Genomic DNA, 21440 nt, shown 5'->3' with positions numbered 1-21440 from the left:
TTTGAACTTTGTACAATGATATTAATATTGAATTAGTTTATTTTGATTTCTGATGTAATAATGTTTTTATTTGTAAAACGTGTGAAAATGTGAATACTAATAAAAGTCTAATCTATTGAATAACTCTTGTATGGTTGTCAGAGGCGGAGCTTAATAGACTTAGATTCCAAAACCAGTGTATTTTTTTTAAGTTTTTGATAATGGCCCCTCCAAACATCATCGATTCATTGATTGAGTCCTTATTTACCCATCCAACTGCATGTCCAAGCATTCCATATTTCCAATCACTTGCCTTTTCTTGATTTTCTCTGTAAGTTTTTGCCTTTGTTTTTGGGTAGTAATACCCATTTTAGTTATTACCTTTGATTGGATTATTTAATGTTTTAGATTGTGAAAATCAGAATTTGGAATGTTATCGTACCTTTAGTCAATCTCTCATGAGAGTTAATATAAATTTAAGTGGTTTTGTGATTTTTAAGATATGTATCTATTACTAGTACGGGGAGGGGGGTTGGTTTCGTGCAAGGCCCTTGCAGCAGGAAGAGGCAGTTGTGTAAAACATATTTGGACAAAAAGTTGATTAACGACGACCCTATACGAAACCTGCCTCTAAGGACACTAATGTGATGGGTCATTTTTTGGCTCACTTAATGACTTATAATACATACGTATAAAAAGATCTGGTTCGGTCTAAGAGTGTACGTTAACAATTCAAGCTTTTAACGAGCTACGCAAACTTAATAATTTTCAAAATTGAGCTGATGTCAAACATTAAAAAATAATCTCGTTTAACTTAATGAACCGAAAAACAAGTTAACTAATTTCGAGTTCGACCTTATAGATGAGCTTATATAGTTTGAATTTTATCTATTATTTTTTCAAGCCGAAAGTCAAACTATTTGCTATCGACTTAGCTCGTTTCGGTCCTCTCGATTAGAAGGCTCGTGTTCCGACTCTGACAGTTGCATGAAAACAAAGCCTATAAAATAATTGATCTGATAGTGATCATTTGTAAATTGATGGGGAGCATTATTGTTACTCAAATTGTATCAAAGTTGATGGTGATGCTTTTAAAAGAGGCTCAATTGTGTGTAATTACAAATAAGACTATGAAGGGATGGTGCACAATAGTGGCCGGAGATTAAAATATTTTTATATGGGTACTTGATAACTTGCATTTCAACATTTTTATTAATATAAATTTAACTTATAGAAAACTAAAATTATAATATAAAAAATATAAAAAAAACTAGTTGTATTAAAATGTTTTGATTATTTTATCATAAACAGTAACAAATTAATATAACTTTTTTATCCATTCATTAATTTTTTTTAATCAAAAAATAGTTTTCTAAAATAAGAAAAACAAAAGTATCAAAAAAGAAATCAAAAAATATATTTAATAAATCAAAAAAGAAAAAGAAACTAAAATACCCCTAAATTAATGGAGGAGTTTTGACATATTGGAACAAAAGTCATAATAATCTTTCTCAAACCGCATCGAGAAAAATTGTAATTTACTCGTTATAATATCTTAAATTTTAGTTCTTTAAAAACTTAGTCATAAGTTATTTTGAGAAGTGGTAAATATCGAATATGACTGGTTAAGAATTGCGGTTTTGACTTGTTAAAAATATGTGGCTATGTGAAAAATGGATGAGATAGTTTCGTAATTTTTACAAATAGACGGCAAACAGGTTTATATGTGAACTTATGTGATATTCATATATGAAACCCGTGTGATTCATATATGAACTATATATTCACATATGAATCCGTATAATTCACATATGAACCTGTGCGATTTACATATAAACTAATTAACTGATTCATATATGAATCCGTGGGTCCATATGTGAATCAGTTAAAAAGTTTACATGTGAACTAATTAGTGGGTTCATATATAAACATATAATTCGTATGCAAATTATGTAAACCCGTTTGCTACCTATTTGTAAAATTTAAAAAATTATCATTTATGTGCTTATTTGATACTTCACAATTAAAATCCTAACTATTGAGTAGATGAAAAATTAGATATCTTCTTTTGCTTTTTCAAATTGTTACCACTTTCTCAAATGAAACTTCTTCTAAAAACTTATATCCAAATTTAAATGTGAGAAAGTCATTTGGATTTTTATGGACTTTAAAAGATCATATGATTTTTTTTCAACGCACAAATCGAGTGTTGAATGAGACATTATGGGATTTGAATGAGACATTAAACAGGTGGTTATGGGAATTGAATGAGACATTTAGATTTCTTTAACATAAAATCTCATCACGAGGGAAAGAAGTTTGACGCCATAGCCATTTTCCATCGAATAGCTTGGTCGAGAAAGAAGAAAGAGATGGATAAGACGTACGCAGAGCTGAGACGAGCTGTTGAGACGACGGAGCTAGTAGATGCCCACGCTCATAACATCGTAGCACTCGATTCCACGGTTCCTTTCCTCAGTTGTTTCTCTGAAGCCTCCGGCAAGGCTTTATCCTTTGTTCCTTCTACCCTTAACTTCAAGGTCAACACTTCTCAGCTACCTCTTTCCTTTGTTTTAGTTACTGTTCATCAACCTTACCTTTGAAAACAAGGATATTGTCGGTTTGTATCTACTGTTTTCGTGGATAGCTGGAGCCATTTTTGTTTGTTCTACTTTTCTGGTATCTTCTCGAACTAAAAATCTGTTTTGTTTTTGGGTGTTGACTGGACTACTTTCGTTTTAGAAACATACTTTCTCTTTGTTTCTTCCAAGTTTGAACGTTTGCACTTATTCGGTCGAATCTCTGAATCATCCAAAAATGGGTGAATCCTGTGAGTATAATGACAAACGCACAAGGGCAACTTTAACTTTCAAAATTTGACAAAGAAAGGAAATGCTGAAAAATTTCAGTGCCTTCCAAAATGAAAATTGTTACTCTTCTGGCTACCGAAATTGCATCATTTTTTCCTTTTACAAGTTACATGAAGATTATAACGTTTGTTTTAACAATTTTTATACATATTCGAATTACCTATTTGACTACCATGATTATTACGAATATGTTGATTACTCGTTTGGTCCGAAGGACTCTTTTAATTTTTCTTTTTGGCGGGTATTGTAGATCTTGTGCATTGCTTTAGCAAGTAATCTGCTCCCAAATTAAAGAGATGCCCTTTGACATTTTCGGTGAAGCCTTGATTTCCCAAATCATTATTAATATGGAAATATTCTATGAATTTGATATTAAAATTAGTCAATTTGTTGCTACTGTTATGACCTTGAATCTTGCCATCTACCTTTTTCTTTAAAATGTAAGGAGTTCATATTGAAGCTAATGTTAAACGGTTGTCCAATTGACCTGAAAAGTCAAAACGTATCTTTATTTTTTAGCAAAGCAAATGGTAGGACACAGGCTAAGCAATTGAAATACACAAGAGAGCTTTGGGTTTGATAAATTTGCTCACAATAATTGGGTGACTTCAAGTGGTTGAATCAGAGAATGCACAACACTTTTCTATGAACTCAAGATGTTATTTGAAATTGAATTGAAAAGTTATGCTAGAACAGAGCTCTGCCTACTATTTAAGAAATTGTTAGTGAATTACTATGGTGGTAGTGGGGCTTACATCATCAACCAAATGACCAATGGATATTCGCTGCTTGTTCTGTAAAATGCAAAACAAGTGCTGGCATACATGCTAACTATAATGAGCATGTGAATGACATATTTTCCTCCTTGGTTGCTACTTTTTGTTGAACTGGAGAATTTCTTTCTTTTATCCACCCAATCTTTGTTCTGTCTACTAGTGAGAACCCATTTGACCTTGTTTCAACTTTTAACCTTGTTTAAGTTTGTATCAACTGATTTCTTAACTGCCCTTCAATTTGGATGATTAACTATAAGGTGATTTGTAGTGTTAGGTGATAGTACATAACCAAAAATAAGCTAATAGTAAGTCTCAGTACAATGTTTGCACCTATAATGAAATATTAAAATTTCGGTTTCCAAGACTGAGGTTTAGAGCAGGGAGAAACTAGGCAAGAATTGAGAGAAGGGTTCCATAGAGATATACAAAGAAACCAGAATGAGATACATTTGCAAGGAAAAGATACTGGGAACTGACTCATTTAGTACTCACCTTACTTATAAATTGAAAAAAATGATTGCCTAGTTATCATTTAGCTCAAAGAGTAACTGCTGACACAACTAAGCGAGTCTGTACAAGTGGTTGACCTCAGCATGACAAATACAGGGGTCTGTAAATAGGAATATTTCTAACAATTTTTGTCAATCGAAATAATTGAGGCTCTGTTTTGGATTTGAGTAATTCTTTGGTAATCAATTGAATCATAGTTAGTTTATAGTTTGGACAGCATGGTTAAATGCTTGATTGGATGGTTGTAAATGTTTGATACGAAAGTTGGTTGTTATTTGCAAGTATGTTGCCCATGCCTGGAATTATTATTTTGTTGGTCCAAATGATAATTGTCAGGACACTATGTAGACTCTAGGGAGGTGGCTGGAAATGATATCTCAAGAATTTCCTTCTTTGGAGTTTGGAAACAAGAAAGAGGAAGTCGATAATCTAGTGAATTGAGAGTTGTGTAGATCAATGATTTTGTGCTAAGAAGAACTGTGAATACCTCTTTGTATCAAATTGCACGACCAATCCGTCCATGAGCCAATTTTACACTCGCAGATCATAGGTTAACTGAGATCCTGGTGGAAGTACTGCTATAATTGCTGGAGGCATTATTAGTTGCCTGATCTTGTTGGTATGATGCATGGATTGACTTTTGTATATCAAATGTTTCTCTTTCACCTCGAATCCCCTCATAATACGTTTGATGTAATTCATCTCTACTTTTCTCTTTCTTTATAATGTACAGTTTCGTAGTTTCAAATTAAGAGTAATGGAAACATGAATGCTAAGCTCTAGTTTGGATACACAATAATCAACGTGAGTAAAAACATGTGGTAGTGGCATGGATTGAGGAGATAATAATGGAACTATGATCAATGTCAGTAAAAACATGTTGGATGCGTTAGTGAGGAGACACTTGTGCCTACAGGAGGGTGTCCATAGGACGTTGGTCTAGGATAGATTTTACTTTATACGATGCAATACAAAGATGTATGGCCAATTTTAAATATTTTTATCACAGTAAAATACTCATCCTTAAAGTGAAGCATGGAGGATCTATTTATGTTGAGTGGTGTACATTTAGATATGGTTTATCACAGTAAAATACTCATTCTTAAAGTGAAGTTGAAGTGCAAGATTTATGTTGAGCGGTGGTACATTTAGACTTGGTTTATCTGTTCATAATTTTGAAAGTAGGGTCTACATCCCACCCTCTAGACCCTACTTTTGAGTGGGATATAATGGGTTCATTTGGTTTGGTAATTTCTGATGAGCCTCAGTTTTTGGCCTACACCAACTATTTGTCGATCAAGGTTTCTCGTTGAATTTACAAAAATGTGCAATTTTTTTTTAGCGTGGAGCATGGACTGACAACTTTTAATTGTGTGTTGTAGAGAAGCCTGAGGGATATTGCTGAATTGTATGGCTCTGAGTCATCTCTCCAAGGAGTCCAAGAATATAGAAGTTCCTCTGGAATTGAAAAAATCAGCAACATGTGCTTCAAAGCTGCAGGAATCTCTACTTTATTAATAGATGATGGATTTATGTTAGAGAAGATGCTTAGCATTGAGCAGCATAGTGATATTGTGCCATTTGTTGGTAGAATACTGAGGATTGAGCATCTAGCGGAGGAAATCCTTGATGAAGTAAGATTGTTTTGTTCCTACCCTCTTTTTTGAATACATAACTGCATATACCAATTTTCTAGTTTCTCTTTGTTCTTTTTTTTATTGCTACCACAATAATTGTTTATCCTCCAATTGCATATGCCTATGTGTTTTGTGCACTACCTTGTAGCCTCTTCACAAACCTAATCATTCACTCAAGGATTACTTGAATCAAAATGAACTTCTCAAATTATTGCTCTCCAAATATTTATACCCCAACAACGTGGGGAGGGAGGAAATTAACTTTTGAGCTAAGTGTCATGGTTTTGTTGACCTAAATAATGAGTCTTATTGGTCACAAGATATTGTTGGACGATAATTCACTATCTTCAACAAAGCACCAAGGTCCCAAGTAAACAAGTAGTGCACAAACCCAAAAACAACACTAAGCAAATAGATTTCAAGTTTTGTCTAACTAAATACGAGCAAGGAGACAATAACCAACCCCAATCACAATGCAATTGAGATCTGTTAGAGTGATTTCCTCTTCTCCTCAATCACATGCAGAATCTTCCATTCTTCCAGTATTCCATCTTAATGAGAGAATAATGTATATAGTTTATATTAAAATAATACACTCATAGGCTGATCTAGTGGATCGTGATTGATTTATTCTTAAATGTATAGATAAAGCAAGAATGCTATATAACCATATAATTTGTGCCTCTGAATGTTCTATTTTAAGGTAAATTATATACGTTATTCTCTTATAAAGATGCGATATTGGAAGATTCTGCATGCGATTGAGGAGAGTAGGAAATCACTCAAATAAGATCTAATAAAGAACAATAAGCAACACAAGTATTTAACATGGTTCCGGAAGGGGGAAGAGAAGGTGGTTCCTATATTAATACATAAAAGCGATTATAAGGAGTTCTTGCCGATTACAAGCTTCAAATTGTAACTATTTATAACCCTAAGAACTCACTCTCTCAAGCTCTCAATTCTATTCTCTATTTTGAGGGCTTTTAACATAAGCCACACACACATAATAGAAGCCCTAGTCTGTTTTTTAACGTTGAAAATCCCGAAAGCTAGCTCGGGGGCAAGCTCGAGCTCGCACATGAGGTCGCCCAGTTCCATAATTGGGCCCTCTGACCTCGCTTTGACTTTGTGGCGATTTTGGTACCTTGTAGAAGAAATATGACACTCCATTTTGATACCAAAGCCACAAACAAACCGACGAACTACGATTATGAAGATGAGGTAGTCAACACAATGACTTAGTGCTAACGTGCTTCGGCATGGCCCTCGCTCGTCAGCACGTGAAAGCAAAACAAAATGACATACCTCTAAGCTCTTACATGAACCACGAGCACAAACCACAATTCAACTCAACCACATATGAACCTGCACAACAATCCATCCCCCCTCCTCCTCCAACCAAAATGCCATTTCGTATTTATATATGTACATATATGTATGCATGTATATACGTATACGTATGTTTGTATACACATACATATATGTAGTTATGTATGTATACACATGCATGTACATGTATAGATACATGCACATGTATGTATACCTATATTTATGTGCTTCTATAAACATATGCACATGTGTATGTATGTATGTATGTATCTTTTTATCTCTATTTCTTTGTGTTTTTTGTAATAATGGCCTTTCAAGCTTTATCATCATTACACAAGAGAGACTATGATAATGTTTACTTCACAGTATTTATTATTTTGTTTCAGGGAATCAGAAATGGGAAGAGTTGGACACTAGATACATTTACCGATAGTTTCATAGGAAGATTAAAGTCATATCCTTTTGGGTTATTTCCAAGATTATATTTGTAGCTTTCTGTTGGGGTAGAGGTGATCATTTGCAAGCTTGGACTGGATCGGGCCTAATCAATTTCTTTTGTGCAATGGACCTAATATAGCAAACCTAAGCCCTACCCGTCCTAATTCTAGCATAACTATTAAAATATTCTATGCATTTAATATTATTTCTCTCTCGTAAACATTTATTTTCGATATACCTCTTATTGGTGGGAAAAATTAAATTTCTATTTCTCTCTCCTATATAGATTTTCAGGGATTTCCTCAAATTTAGAGATTTTCATGTTCTTTTTTTTAATTTTACCATACAATATAACATAGCTGTTGGAGCACAAAACTCTCATCACCAAAATTTCTATTATAGCATAGCTGTTAGAGATGCTCTTATTTTTTTATATTATGATTCACAATTAAGTGGGAACCGGTAAGCATCAAGAATTTTCAATTTTATTTATAAAAGTTAATTAATTATAAAATTATTAACGGGCTGTGCGGGCCTGTCGAATTTTGTTTTGTATCACCGATGCCCTCCCATTAATTTTAACAAGTTGGTTTGGGCCCACTCATTTCTTCAAGAATGTTTGTCCAAACCTGTTTTTCTAGCGAGCCGGACAAGGCAGGTCTAGCGGGCTGTTCCACCCGTGAACAAAAAGGATACCAGCCTGTTAGTTCCTTATCTCTGTGTTATTACATATGCTGTCACAGTGGGTACAAAAGATGTTGCCAAGGTGGTTGGTCTAAAAAGCATAGCTGCATATCGCAGTGGCCTTGAAATTAACACGAACATCACCAGGAAAGAAGCTGAGGAAGGTCTTGCTGAAGTTTTGCTAGGTGAGTTCAATTACAACACATTGTTATACTATCAGTCGCAACAAGTCATCTGACCATTTATCTTCACTCTTAACAGCTGGAAATCCTGTTCGCATCATAAACAAGAACCTTATCGATTATATCTTCGTGCATAGTTTGGAGGTGGCACTGCTTTTTGACTGGCCCATACAGATACACACAGGGTAAAACAAATAAGAAAAAAGTTCTCAACCATTTCACTTTAGCTCCATTCACTTTTTAGAAAATATAAAAAGATTAACGTGCACTTTCTGTCGGCTATTTCTCTTGCTTTTAGCATGTCTTTACTAAATAAAATAGTGCTTATTTCTTATTAGCTTTGGAGACAAAGATTTGGATTTGAGGCAAGCTAATCCCCTCCATCTCCGCAATCTTCTTGAGGATGATAGATTCTTGGACTGTCGAATAGTTCTATTACATGCATCCTACCCTTTTTCAAGGGAAGCATCATATCTGGCATCCATATATACTCAGGTCAAGTTTAGAGGCTAGAAAGGGCAATTTAGTGATTCCAATGTTGATATTAAGATTGTGAGTTTGATCTCTTGGCTCCTAACCGAAGTGGTACAATCAATTTCAGGTGTACCTCGATTTTGGTTTGGCCGTACCGAAGCTTAGTGTCCATGGCATGATATCTTCAGTCAAAGAACTTTTGGAGCTAGCGCCATTAAAGAAGGTGAGGCACATCCACAAAAAGATATTTCTTGCATTTGATTGTGCAATTAATATCCTGGCTTAGAGAAGTTGGAACATTAGGCAGTTAACTGAAAAAATAAAAGATTAATAAGACATGAAAACCGACTTTTAACAAAGTAACCCTAAATATCACAAAGGAGTTTATCACAAGCTAGTTTGACCACACAGATATACATCTCTAAAGCCCTCTTATGGGGTTGGAACAAATAAAGATTTTCGTTCTAAGAAATAACAATAACAAGCAACAAATTGACTAACAACCGCACCAATGTATGAGCACAAGTCTATCCGTAAAAGAAGGCATTATTCCCAAGTTAGTTTGCATAACACGAAATTGAAACCCAACAAAAATTATTGGAGGTGAATCCCTCTTAGGGCTTCGGAATAAAAATAACATCTTTCTATGCTCTACTAGTAAAGGACAACTCCTTAGCATATTTTGCTCGTCCAAATATCTCTCCATGATTTTCTTTTGTGTTGATGTTGGACCACCCATACCATTGCTAATGTTCTCTTGTTGGGCACACCTCCTATTATGCATTCATCAAAAGGTCTTAACTCTTATATTTAGGAGTCCACATCGGCTAGACTTGGACCATTTCTCCTCTATATATGTTGGAACCTCCCTTCTCTTCTCAAGGGTTCTTTTGGAGAGCAATCTAATGGAGTTCCACATTCTCACATCATGTTGGAGACGGCCAAACAATCTCAAGTGGTGTTTAGTCAACCTCTCAACCGGTGAGCCTAAGCTTCTCCTAGATGATCATTTTGAAATTGCAATCCAATCCCTCAAAACATAGCTTCATTAGCTTTCACATTTTTGCCAAATTTGTTTACATATATGTTGTATAGATGGCGTAACATTTCATCAAGCAAGTCATAGCAATTTTCACTACTATCCTAAAGAAATCCCCCTTGTATTTAGATGAAACTCTAGAATCACAAGACACTTCCAAAATTTGGTAGCACTTCATCTACCCTGATCTCGTCCGAAATTTCATTACGATCCCTTCATTTAATTTAAATTAGTGAAGGAATTGTCAGATCCAGGTTATGCTTCATTCGTAATTTCATTGGATTTCCTTTATTTAATGTAATGCATCAAGGAATTGTCAGGCCATTTGCTATTTTTCAGATTAAATATTACTTTCAATTCTATCATTTATTTTTATTTGACATCTTTCTTTAATATGTTGTTTGATTAATCGCTTTTTTTTCTGTATGTATGATGGACTTGTTATGTTAAAGAGAAATGGTATATGCAGGTGATGTTCAGCACTGACGGATGTGCATTTCCTGAAACATTTTACCTAGGTTTGTGAAGCTGGAACTATACCTTTTTCCTAAATGGTGTGTACGCACATACACACATATATATATGTGCATATGTTTTCTTTAAAATGCAAGATTGAATGTAAAAACTTTGTGCAACCATTTCTCATGCCAAGATGAATAAATGGAGGCAGAAAAGTGCTTGCTCTCATAAGGAATCACCAGTCACTGCATTCCATAATGCCAAAGGCCATTGTATACTTAAATTCAAATCTTCTGTTAAAGAGTTACTAAAATAAATTCAGCCTGTTAAAACCATATATTACTTTAGTTGTGAAGAATATAACCACAAGAATTTGAAAAAGATGTTGCTTGTCAGGACCAACTATGCATGTATAAACTTCTTTAAAGTTAAATGAATGTGAAATCAACTTCACATTGATTGCCTTAGCAGGTGCAAAGAGAGCAAGGGAAGTTGTTTTCTCTGTTCTACGTGATGCATGCAATGAGGGTGATCTTTCAATTCCTGAAGCTCTTGAAGCTGTTACTGACATCTTTGCTGAAAATGCGAAAATGTTCTACAAGATCAATAATGCTGTGAAGTCTAGGATTCCTAGACATGTTTCAGATACCTTAGCGAAGTTGGATAATCATGTCAAACAAGAGTTTAACTCTACCCTACAAGATGTTGTGCTTGTGCGCGTTATATGGGTAGATGCTTCTGGACAGCACAGGTGTCGGGTAAGTATTTCGTACATTATATATATATATATATATATACTTACTATATTATAAAGCATTTGACAAAAACTCTTAAAAACCATTTTTTATGCATAAAGTACTGTTTATTGATGCATATTACTTAAAATTCAATATCACAAGTAAATTTTGTGTAAGTACAACTTATTAAAGCTTCATTTTTGAATTTTTGTAACTAACTATAGATTAACATAATCAAAACGGGATAGAGATCTCATTTTAAATATAAAAAATCTAAAATATAATTAGGATAATCATTAGTTATAACAAAATACTTAATTATTATCTTTATAAAAAATTATATTATTAGATGATAAATAAATTACTTCGTCATCAAATCTAAATTAAAGTATAAATAAAATATTGAATTAATGGAATTACACAAAAAATGAGAACTTTAAATAGTAAATTTGATACTAATATCGATATATATTTTTTCCAAATTTTTATGATATCTTTAAATTTATATTTTATTCAAAAATAAAAACATTATCGCTTTCTCAAAACCACAAAAACCGTATTATATCGATAGAGATAAATAATAAAACGTAGCATTAAAATTGAGATCTCGCTATATTATGCGAGTTCCTTTCTAGTGTGTGCATATATATATATATATATATCTAAACATGTAGAAACCATTCAAATGTTGTTGGGAGTTGTTTAACTTAGGATATCAAGAACATGAATACTCATGAGAAGGACTAATTGAGTTTTACTTTGAAGTGCAATTTATGCTTGATAAGTACACAGTCTAATTTGATAGCACATTGATGAACAATCATCTTGAAAATATGTTGGATCTAAGTTGGTGATAGCTAACCACAAGGGGTTAGCTCGGTGGCAATCATCTGGGTTAATAGAAGGGTAGTTCCTTTTACTCCTTTCGATCTCCATTGGGTGCAAAACCCTTGTTGCCATGCCAACCTCCCATAGGGAGGGCTTTCCCGTTCTAGGATTGTGTGGCTGTGGGCCTAGACCACCTGGATTAGTGGCGTCTTCGGGTTTCTGATACCACAATAGGGTGGTGATAGCTTGATGAACTCTCCGATAAAATTTCTACATGAGAGTTAAAGGCCGATGCAGTGAATGGCTCAAGATTCTCTGAATATGAGGCAAACATATGTTGCAGCTAATGCTTTTATTTTAACCTTCATCGAATTTCAACTTTTCCCCTTCCGTTAATGCACTTGCAGAATTTATTTCGGAAGTTCACATTGCAACCCTTATGTTCACTATCTTTTATCACTCCATGCAAACTGAAAGACATTACATGAAAGATTCACACAATAGATTTCTCTCGGGTATTCATATATGAATTTGTTAGAGTCCCACATCGACTAGACTTGGACCATTTCACATCTATATATGTTTGAACCTCCTTTCCCTCATGAAGGGCTCTTTTGGAAATTGATCTAGGGGTTTCACATGTTTTCACATGGTATCAGAGCCAAGGTCTACGACTCTAGGGAGTCGACACTCTGGGGCATTTTATACTCTCCCCATCACCCTCACTTTGGGACAATCTTTGCCTGTTTGTGCCCACTTACCTCTGTTGGAGGGGGAGTGTTAGGGGCTGTTCGTATGTGGCTTAATGGGCTGTATAAGCCTTATAGCTTATTCGCTCAACTATAGAAAGCTGTTCGGTTGGGGCTTATTCACTCGACTAAGAGCTTATTCGGTCAGCTCAAAAACATCACTCCTGTGGCCTCAACCATCAATATTTCCCCAATTACCCTTGATTTATCCTTAACCTTGCTACGGTGAGAACTTTCAACAGCCCCCTAGTCCCTCACTCTATGGCTTCACGGCTTCACGGCTTCACGCTGCCGTCAACTACAACCTTCGACCAGCAACTGACCGCCGATATATTCCTCAGCCTCCAACCGACGTATTCCTCTAGCCCCGACCTACAACCTCGATTTCTTATTTTCTTCTATTGCAAAATCTTCTCGAGTTCGACAGCTCAATTGCTTCCTCCAAAATCTTCGATTTCTTTGCCCAAGTCATATGCAAACCAAGGTCGAGGCATTCAATTACTTTAACCTCCAACACCGTTCTCTCTGGCTTTTAGATCTGTTAAAAACCCAAAATGAATGGGTGTCTTCCTTCAAGAGAATTCATCGAGACACCGTTGAAAGTTCTCCCTAACAACCCAAACTCGAAGAAAACTTGAAGAAAACCTAGATTTGGGTGAAGATGTACCACAGAGGGGCTAGCGGGTGGCCGATGATGGGAGGTGCAGGTGTTGGCACAGGGAGATGGAGGGTTGGTGGGGATGCCATGGAGATGATAAGAAATTGAAATATTTGTTATTTATGAAAAAAACAAATAACAAGGGGTAAAATGGTCATATATATCATTTAGAGTATTTATTCAGCACTGCAACCGAACAACAACTTATCTGTAATCATACAGACAACTTTATCCATATAGGTCTTAACAGAAAATGAATCGAACAGCCCCTTAGAGTCCCATATCGTCTAGACTTGGACCATTTCACATCTATATATGTTGGAACCTACCTTCCCTCAGGGGCTCTTTTGGAGATTATTCTAGGTGTTTCACATACTCTCACATAATTACTTGAGGGGCAATTTATATTCGTCTCACCCCATCACCCACAATTTGAGACAATCTTTGCCCATTTGTGGCCACCTAGCCTCTGTTGCAGGGGGGGTGTTAGGAGTTCCACATTGGCTAGACTTGGACCATTTCACATCTATATATGTTGGAACCTCCCTTCCTTAGTCAAGTGCTCTTTTGGAGATCAATCTAGGGGTTTCACATATTCTCACAGAATTACTTGAGAAGTCAAATTTGTGCTTCACTTGGCACCTAAGAGTTCTTTTAGTTTAGTTCACTAATTTTAGTCCACCTTTTTTCTTTATATAATTCTATCCATGTTAGAACCTTGATTTTCATCCCGCCTTTTTAAATTTTTGATGGGTTCCAGGTTTAGCATTCCCAACTACTTTTGCAGAAAAAGGCTTGTTGTCGTTCATCTCATTTCAAATGCATACTTTTGACTCTTGCAAGGAAAAGCATTGGGTTTTCGTTTTTTTGGCTGGATGTAATCTAAAAGCCGTTGGGTTTCGATCCATCATTCTCAGGTTGTTCCGCAAAAACGCTTCGATAATTTTGTCAAGGAGAATGGCTTAGGTCTAACCTGTGCTGCTATGGGTTTGACTTCAGCAATGGATTGTCCAGCTGATGGGACCAACCTGACAGGAACTGGTGAGATCAGATTGATACCTGATTTATCAACGAGATGCAGAATTCCATGGTAAGCATCGATTTGGAAACAGTTACACTAGAATAGCATACTTGAGTTTATATTCCTTCTTACTCTCTTTTATTGAGAAGTTCCAGTTTCACCTTTGCATTCTGAAAATGTTGGTCACCATATTACATATGTGTTGACAACAATCTGTGATAATTAATCTCCTTAAATACAGAGGGATATTTGGTTTTATGTTTTTGCTATTATTTTGGTGGCTTGAATCATTTCATGGTGGATGTATTACACATAGGGAAATAAGGAGTCCCAAGAAAGAGGTTAATCACAAACTCCAGGAAGATCCTACCCAAAACATCTATTGTGTGTTGGAAGGCCCTTTAAGCACTATTCATCATGTAGGATATCTTAAAGTTAACGTGTATCTGTGTATATATATATATATATATATTTATATACATGTATGTCAATGTACATCTATTAGATAGTTAATTTGTGCTCCGACTACTGAGTAGTGTTTGTGGGGCTCACATGCAACATGCTGGGCACATTTCATAGACCAACAAGGCATTCTGTCCTTGAGTTGTGATGGGCTTTCCACAAGCAATTATCCTTTTGTGGGATTCCAAATTCTATATTTTCTACATAAAGAGGGACCACATATGTTGTAACCATCTCCAACTCAAAACAAAGAAAGGAAAAAGAGAAAAAAGTTTTGACTACCTGTTTTTAATTGATATAATCATCTCTCTACAGGGTAATGCAGGAAGAGATGGTTTTGGCTGACATGCACTCAAAACCGGGTCAAGTGTGGGAGTATTGCCCAAGAGAAACACTAAGAAGAGTTTCAAAAGTTCTGAAAGAGGAATTTAACTTGGTATAATAAAATGATATATTCATTAAGCGCGATATATATTGTTGATTTCTCTCTGGGAATCCCTGTATATTGACTTGACATGTTATTCAGCTCTAACCCTAGTCATGCATGGTGTTGTGTTTATGCGTTCAGCTTTCTTCCTGCATTTTTTACTCTGTATAATTTGAATTTTTCAATCTTCTTGACATGTTCATGTTGATGCACCTGTAGCACAATAGGTGCTGTTATGGACACCATTCACTGTTACACCCTTTGGCCCCCACAAACTTTGAAATGAGATCCTGACCGGGTACTTACATTTGAATGCCTTTGATCCAGGTGATGAATGCTGGATTTGAAAACGAATTCTATCTGTTAAAGAGTTGTTTAAGGTATTATGCAATTGTCTTGATGATTACTAAGTATTTTGAGTTTTAAGTCTACATTTTTTCATATGATTTGTTTCATCTGAATACAATTACGTAGGGATGGTCATGAAGAATGGGTTCCATTTGACTCGTCACGTTATTGTGCTACATCTGCATTTGATCTTGCTTCTCCTATATTTCATGAAGTTGTTAATGCGCTACAGTTTTTGAATATTGATGCGGAACAGGTAATGCCAGAACTTCCATTTTGTGGGCACTTGTTATGGAAAAAATAGATGCCTGGAAGTCATAGTAACTTGTCACAACTCTTACAATATATTCTTATCCCTTTTTAATCCAAAAAATATGTGTATATGTAAACACATTATTTCTTAGATAACCAAATTTTTGATCTTAAAATCATCATATTAGGACTCTATGGAATAATGGGACAATATGTGTATCTTAGTGGTAGTGTTTTAGCAAGGTCTCAGTAGGTGAAGGGTCCTTGTGTAATTATTTTACCTATTTATATGATTACGTTTTATTCAATGAAAAAGATTTCACCTCAATTGAGGTTTGATACTCTTAGAGGCATCCCTTTACTACAATTAGAATAAAGTTACCAAAACAAGTTATTAATCCAATATCTATTTGAGTCTAACACGAGAAGTGGTAAACCTATGAATTACTTAATTGCATGGTATTGATGGTATTTGCGTCATGTTTGGCAACAACTTGGGAAAGCACTCACTTTATACTTTTGAAATGTTTGGAATACATACTTAAACTTCTGAAAGAGTAACAACCTTATGGAGGTGGGAGGCAATCTTTCAGAACTCCCCGAAGTTCATAGGAGATTGCTTTCTATGGATATTAAAATATCTAAGATTTATAGGCCACAATATCAATATATCATTATAATAATTAAAGATTCTTAAGACCTTTGGCTCAAACTGTTGGGATAAAGCCTGAGATGAGTTCTGCTAATTGTTTTTGGGAAAAGGCCAAACTGGCCAAACTTCTCTATGAAAGGTATTCGGGAGAACATACTTCTATTGTTGTACAAAATATGGACCAAGTAGTTGATATCCATTTTTTCTATAAGCATAAATAAACATACCCTTCCGTGGCTACTTTTCTCTTTGAGTTCGGGGGTTTGTATGCTACATGCACGAGCGTCAAACTCAAAGTGCAAGAAAAGCGAGGGAAGGGGGACGGAAAGAGAACTATGAAATTTGCTAGTTTGACGTTTGTTTGTTTGGTACTGCAGCTACATGCAGAGGCTGGTAATGGTCAGTTTGAAATTGCATTGCGTTACACAACTTGTACCAATGCTGCAGATAACTTGATTTATGCCCGTGAAGTAATTAGAGCTGTTGCAAGGAAACATGGGTTGCTAGCAACTTTTGTGCCAAAGTAGGTATTATCTGATTGAAAGCATCAGAGCTGTTACATGATAGTAGCCTTTACATTCCAGTTGTATAACTTCCTGCCCATGAAATATTCTTAAGCTGTTGCCTGCAGATGCTTTCAATTTCTAAATGCTTATTTTTGGTCCAATTAGGTACACATTAGATGACATTGGTTCTGGTTCTCATGTGCATATTAGTTTGTCCCAAAATGGGCAAAATGTATTTGCAGCATCTGATGGGGCCTCACGCCATGGAATGTCCAGAACTGGGGAGGAGTTTATGGCTGGTGTTCTACACCATCTTCCATCACTTCTGGCTTTTACAGCACCAATCCCAAACAGGTAATAAGTTTCACTTTTGACTTTTGTTGCTGATAGTGTGAGGAATGTGCAACTGCATTCACCTCCAGTAAATATAAGTTGGTTAACGGAGTGCTTCATGTGATCGATTTTTACCTTTCGCGGCATTGATCGAGTTTGTATTAGTGGTTTTCCTTTTTGGGCTGTAATGTGATGATTGGATCAACTAGTGGAAGAAAGAGAAATAAAATGATGTATGTTTGATGAAATGATGATAGAAAATATGAATGACTTTGTGAGCCAGAGTGCATCCGAATCCGGATAAGATAGGTAAGAAGTGTCCATATATTTTGGTTCCTTTAACAAGAAAATGGGAGATGGTGTTATCCAAGAAAATTTTGTAAATTGAGACTTGGAAGTATAGACAACAAGAGGCCATCGACTATAGTTGTTTTATGTTTCTTGTTATTTTTTAAGTTTGTAACTAGATTCATGGAGCATTTTCTTGTTATCATTGAAATGAAAGGTAACAACACACACACAAACATATATATATATATATACAAATTTAAGTAACCTAAATAAGGAAACCTAATACTAAAGCAAGAAAGTAATACTCTAAAGATAATGAATCTAACATTCCCCCTCAAGTTGGAGCGAATATGTTAATCATGTCCAACTTGTTTCAAATAAAATATGTTTGCATTATTGGCGTATGCTTCGTGATAATGTTAGCAAGATGGTGTTGTGGTGCTCGTCCCTAATGTGTGTAGGTTGGATCGATGAGGATCTGTCCGTGTTACCACAACATGGTCTTTGATTAGATGACAATCAACCTTAGTGTGTTTCCTTGGAAAAGCAATGCTCGGGTAGTGTTAAGTAAATGACCATTTTTCTTTTCAGCTAGCCATTTTGTTGGGGTGTGTTAACACATGAAGAATCATGGGTAATGCCTTGTGATTGAAAGTAGGGTGATAAAATCTGGTTGAAATAGTCCTTGGCATTGTCGTTCCTAAAACTTTTTAATTTGACCCCAAACTGGTTTTGAATCATTGAGTGGGAGTTAGGTATAACAGTGCTAACTTCAGATTTGTGTTTAAGAAGGAAGGGCCATGTAACCCGAGTGCAATCATTAATTAGGGATACAAACCAACGAGCCCTAGCACATTAGGTATGTTAGAAGGTCCCCATATGTCACTGAATTAACTGGAATGGAAGAGAGCTCCTTTATTACTCATAGGAAAAGAAACATGAGTATGTTTGGCTAATTCGCAAATATCACAATGAAATTCAGAAATATCTAATCCTTAAAATGGGTGACCTAGACGCAGAGATTGTATCTTTATTAAATGAACTGAGAAAGTATGAGGTGGAACGTTGCTTTTCTGGGAAGATTCAAGATGATAAAGGTCATTCCTTTCCTTAGCAAGTCCAATCCTCTTCCTCAAGTCTTGTTCCTGAAAATCACAATATGAAGAGGAAAAAATAGCACAACATTCAAGATCATGGGTGAGTTTTTGGATTGGAACAAGGCTGACTGACAGTTTTGGTACATGTAAGACATTTTTAAGACAAGGTTGGGTGTGATATACATATATATATATATATATATATATCTCCAAAGCCTGCAACAGTTGCTAATGAGCCATTGGATATTGTAATCTTTCGGTTGCTAGGGCATGGAGTGTAATTATAAAAAAGTTGGAAGAAGGTGTCATATGATCAATGGCACCAGAATCTATTATCCATGAGTTGACAAGATTATTACTCAAGGCATTCAGACAATAAGGAAAAGGTGGTTTACTTGAAAGAGTTAAAGAACAAGTTCCTGATGACCTTTCAAGACAACCCAAAAAATTCTTTAACCTCTCAATTTCTTCATTGCTGAACTCTTCTCTTGCTGAATTCTCCTCCGGTTTGGATTGCTCAAAAATGTGCTTGATCTCTGCTGCCTTCATTGAGGCTTTTGTTGCCTCCCATGGGTTCCCCATTCACGATTCTGTTGTCCACCACGATTTCCCCATTCTCTGCTGGGTGGGTATGGGTTCCCATTTAATTTCCAGCAATGTTCTTTTGAGTGTCTTGGTTTATTGCAGTAAGTGCACCAAAGACTATCTCTGTTCTCCTGAGTTTCCTTACCCCCGAACTTGGACAGATCTCTCCTGTCCTCCTCTTGTTGATTGGTCCTTGTTGCTAGGGCTGATCCGTCCATAGCTTGTGGTTCAAGCATGACATTCCTTCTGTTTTCTTCTATTCTGATCAAAGAGATCACTTCTTCAAGTGATGGTGTGTCTTCTTTACCAAGTATTTGAATCCTGACTTGATCAAATTCAGGATTAACCAGCCAAAAAATCATAGACTCGGTCTTTTTCAATGAAACTTGTTAAGATAGTTGCATCTGTAAGGCACTTCATCTCAAGAACTCGATAATGATCAAGTTCCTGCCACAGATTTTGCAATATATTTGCATATTCAGTGACAGATTTGTTTCCTTGCTTTGTGGCTGAGGTTGTAACCTTGATCTGGTATACTTGAGCCGCATCACGAGCCTTCGAATAAGTGCGGCGAACAAACTCCCATATCTCTTTTGCAGTGGAGAGAAACATGCATTTGTCACTGATCATTGGGTCCATAGATTCCCATAGCCATGACATTATCATGGAATCTTCCTCGTCCCAAGACCTGCTTCAGTGCGGTGTTTGAGTCTCCCTTTGCTTTTCAGGTATGTTCGGACAAATTGAGACCACTTGAGATAGTTTTTGTCATTGAGCCTATAGGGTGCCTGAATATTCTGCTACTCCAATTTTTTGGACATAATTGGACTCATCGGAGGATTTAACAATGGTGGTGTCATTATTTGTGGGTTTGTCATGATGAAGGAAAGGGAATTGCAAAAGAAAATAAAAAGGTCGTTCCATCAAAGGAATTACAACAATTAAGGCTATTCGATCAGAAACACTTGCAACGATAAAGGTTGCACACTGGGAAGTGAGAAGAACAATTAAGGCTGTTCGATCAGAAACACTTGCAATGATAAAGGTTGCACACTGGGAAGTGGGAAGAGCAATTAAGGGTGAAATAAAATAGAACAACGGTTTTAGATTTCTGAGAGAAACCTAAAGCTCTGATACCATGACAAGAAAGATGAATTGAATAATGATTTGCTGTCTATCCTTTGATTATACAAGGCCCTATAGGGTATTTACAGGAGATAAAGGTAAACTAAATCAAGAAAATCAAGGAAAAGATACAGAAAAGATAACGATAAAGAAGGTAACAATATCCCATAATTATAGAAACTATATTCTGTTGAGAATGATACGTATTTCCTCCTGAATGGTAACTGCATTTTGGCATAAATTCTGGAAGACTAATCGGAAGCAATTAATAGGGGAAGAYAAAAGTCTTCTAATATTTCGGTTATTATCTCAATTCATGGAGAATAGTTGTTTTACCTTCAAATATATATTCTCCATTCATTCATAAGAAAAAGTAGTATTGAAGGAGAGCCAGAGAAGAGACGATAGAAAGATTGAGATACTTATAAACTCTTGTAACTTCCTCATTTTTCTCATATAGTGATATCATCGGTTGTGCCTGTGGTTTTTTCCCGCAAGGGTTTTTCCACGTAAAATCTTGGTGTTCTCGTTTTATTTCCTTTATTATCGTCGATTAATTATTACAAGAGGTATCAAAGCCTACGTTGTTTTCTTAATACCCATTTTTTTTTTCCAATCTATTGGGTTTTATATCGACATGGCTACCTTGAAATATGACCTTCCATTGTTGGATCGAGATACAAGATTTTCATTATGGCAAGTAAAGATGCGAGCTGTATTGGCTCAATTGGATCTTGATGATGCTTTGTTGAACCGAGACAAAATGCCTGTGGCTTGGTCAGATGAGAAGGACCATAAAGATCGTAAGGCTCTCTCTCATATCCATCTTCATTTATCCAACAATATTTTGCAGGAAGTTCTGAAAGAAACTACTGCAGCTTCTTTATGGCTAAAGCTAGAACAAATTTGTATGACAAAAGATCTCACAAGTAAGATGCATCTTAAACAAAAATTATTTTCGCTTAAGATGCAAGAAGGTGGATCGTTGT

The 21440-nt window shown here is 35.7% G+C and overlaps 1 protein-coding gene across 2 annotated transcripts in view; it reads left to right on the top strand.

The window, feature by feature from the left end:
- The first annotated feature begins 2292 nt into the window (after window positions 1-2292).
- The window catches only part of LOC112524876 (protein fluG), a 26747-nt gene continuing 7599 nt past the window's right edge, over window positions 2293-21440 (top strand). Inside the window, exons 1-15 of one of the 2 annotated variants that reach the window (XM_025134820.1) lie at window positions 2293-2519; window positions 5518-5769; window positions 7491-7558; window positions 8272-8411; window positions 8488-8593; window positions 8747-8903; window positions 9010-9105; window positions 10391-10439; window positions 10852-11138; window positions 14270-14442; window positions 15151-15271; window positions 15590-15642; window positions 15737-15866; window positions 16892-17037; window positions 17186-17374. In XM_025134820.1, coding sequence (XP_024990588.1) covers window positions 2352-2519; window positions 5518-5769; window positions 7491-7558; window positions 8272-8411; window positions 8488-8593; window positions 8747-8903; window positions 9010-9105; window positions 10391-10439; window positions 10852-11138; window positions 14270-14442; window positions 15151-15271; window positions 15590-15642; window positions 15737-15866; window positions 16892-17037; window positions 17186-17374 — 2135 coding nt within the window. In that variant the 5' untranslated portion in view covers window positions 2293-2351. The remainder of the gene's footprint in view (window positions 2520-5517; window positions 5770-7490; window positions 7559-8271; window positions 8412-8487; window positions 8594-8746; window positions 8904-9009; window positions 9106-10390; window positions 10440-10851; window positions 11139-14269; window positions 14443-15150; window positions 15272-15589; window positions 15643-15736; window positions 15867-16891; window positions 17038-17185; window positions 17375-21440) is intronic. The other variant, XM_025134821.1, reaches the window with a different exon arrangement.

This window comes from Cynara cardunculus, assembly GCF_001531365.2.
Source record: "Cynara cardunculus var. scolymus isolate 2C chromosome LG 13, CcrdV1, whole genome shotgun sequence".
Classification (NCBI taxonomy): Eukaryota; Viridiplantae; Streptophyta; class Magnoliopsida; order Asterales; family Asteraceae; genus Cynara; species Cynara cardunculus.
This window is presented reverse-complemented; position numbering and strand designations above follow the sequence as displayed.